Below are 2,409 nucleotides of genomic sequence, written 5' to 3' on the forward strand. Positions count from 1 at the left end.
CAGGTCTTGAACATCTCCAGAGAAGGAGACTCCACCACCTCCCTGGGCAGCCTGTTCCAGTGCTCCGTCCCCTCACTGTAAAGAAGTTCTTGCGCATGTTTGTGCGGAACTTCCTATGCTCCAGTTTCTGGCCGTTTCCCCTTGTCCTGTCTCCACTCACCACTGAAAAGAGTCCGGCCTCGCCATTCTGCCCCCCACACCTTAGATATTTATAGACCTGGATCAGGTCCCCTCTCAGTCTCCTTTTCTCAAGGCTGAACAGACCCAGTTCACTCAGCCTTTCTTCATAGGAGAGATGCTCCAGGCCCTTCACCATCTTCGTGGCCCTGCCCTGGACTCTTTCCAAGAGATCCCTGTCTTTTTTGTACTGGGGAGCCCAGAACTGGACACAGTACTCCAGATGAGGTCTTACCAGGGCAGAGTAGAGGGGGAGGATCACCTCCTTTGACCTGCTGGCCACGCTCTTTTTAATGCACCCCAGTAAGCCATTGGCCTTTTTGGCCACGAGGGCACACTGCTGGCTCATGGCCAACCTGTCGTCCACCAGGACGCCCAGGTCACTTTCCGCAGAGCTCCCCTCCAGCAGCTCATCCCCCAACCTGTACTGGTGCATGCAATTATTCCTCCCCAGATGCAAGACTCTACACTTGCTTTTGTTAAACCTCATCCGGTTTCTTTCTGCCCAGCTCTCCAGCCTATCCAGGTCTTGCTGAATGGCAGCACAGCCTTCAGGTGTGTCAGCCAATCCTCCCAACTTCGTATCATCGGCAAACTTGCTGAGGGTGGCCATTATCCCCTCATCAAGGTCATTGATGAAGATGTTGAACAAGACCGGACCCAGCACGGACCCCTGAGGAACACCGCTAGTTACAGGCCTCCAACCGGACTCTGCACCACCAACAACGACCCTCTGTGCTCTGCCAGTCAGCCAGTTCTCAACCCACCTCACTGTCCACTCATCTATCCCACACTTCCTCAGCTTTGTTATAAGGACGTCATGGGGAACAGTATCAAATGCCTTGCTGAAATCAAGGTAGACTACATCCACTGCTCTCCCCCTATCCACCCAGCCAGAGACAACATCATAGAAGGCTACCAGGTTGGTCAAGCACGACCTCCCCCTTGTGAACCCATGCTGACTACTCCTGATAACCTCCTTTTCTTCCAGTTGTCTGGAGATGACATCCAGTACAAGCTGTTCCATCACCTTTCCAGGGACAGAGGTGAGGCTGACTGGCCTATAATTGCCTGGGTCTTCCTTCTTGCCTTTTTTGAAGACCGGGGTGACGTTGGCTATCTTCCAGTCTTCAGGCACCTTCCCCGTCTTCCAAGACTTCTCAAAGATGACCGAAAGCGGTTCAGCAATCACCTCTGCCAGCTCCTTCAGCACCCGTGGATGAATCCCATCGGGTCCCATGGATTTCTGAACATTGATGTTGCCTAGGCACTCCCGGACCACCTCTTCCCTGACAGAAGGGGGGTCTTCCATTCCCCAGATCCTCTCACTAACCTCCAGGGTCTCAGATTCCCAATCGTACTTCAACTATTTATAGACTTCTTCCATACTTTCTGCTCATCAGTTAATACCTCCTATCTTTCCCTTGTAGGACAAGACTTCAGTTCTCAAGATGTTTGTTATCCCTTCTCAACCTTGTTCTCCACTTTGATTTCTCAGTATTTTTCATCCTGTTTGTAGCGGAATTGATTTAATGATTTCAGGACAGATAGAGCAATTGTGTTGAGAGTAGACACACTGCTCGCTTTGTTGTGTGCTGCCTTCGTGTGAGGATGGTTGGACTAGATGATCTTGCAGATCCTTTCCAATCTTGTGATTTTATGATTCTATGACAAACACTTCACAAGCTTATTTGATTCTTTCTTTTTAAATTTCCACACAATATTCTGTTGAGATTCAGAGTTGGGAAAGTTACGAGAGAATGAAGAAGGGCAAAGGAAAGCTGGACACTGTGTATGAAGAGTGGATCTAACGGAAAAACAAGACATTGATGTAGTAGTCTCTAGTACTTACTCTTTTCTAGCGATCCAAAATAAAGGCCTGTTCCTGAAAGCACAACTGTCAGTGTAGTTAAAATCAAAGGAATGCCTTAGAGAGCTGTGGATTCAATAATTCTTTTCAGCCGTTGGCATGGCAAACTGTAGTGCTCCCAGTCCAAATAACACAAGAGAAACACATGGTTGGGATTAAGATGACAAACAATTACATGTTTTTCCACTACATGGCAACAATACAGCTGGTATTGTATATTGTTCTATGTTTGCAAAACTGGGTGTCTGGAACCATTAAATGCACCCCGCATTGCCTTATCTCTATGGCTTTTGAAGTTAGGGTAACTTTTATTGGATAATTCTGAAAATGCAATCACAGTACCTTTGTTTAAATTTGACCAT

At 47.8% G+C, this 2,409-nt stretch overlaps 1 protein-coding gene across 1 annotated transcript; it reads left to right on the forward strand.

Moving 5' to 3' along the window:
- The first annotated feature begins 570 nt into the window (after positions 1-570).
- Positions 571-1,988, forward strand: LOC125687398 (uncharacterized). The gene is made up of 3 exons (XM_048932528.1): positions 571-1,223; positions 1,305-1,438; positions 1,917-1,988. Exons 1-3 carry the CDS (start codon positions 632-634, stop codon positions 1,986-1,988), a joined length of 798 nt encoding a protein of 265 aa, XP_048788485.1. The 5' UTR covers positions 571-631.
- The last annotated feature ends 421 nt before the right edge of the window (positions 1,989-2,409 follow it).

The sequence above is a fragment of the Lagopus muta genome, chromosome Z (assembly GCF_023343835.1).
Source record: "Lagopus muta isolate bLagMut1 chromosome Z, bLagMut1 primary, whole genome shotgun sequence".
In the NCBI taxonomy this organism is placed as follows: Eukaryota; Metazoa; Chordata; class Aves; order Galliformes; family Phasianidae; genus Lagopus; species Lagopus muta.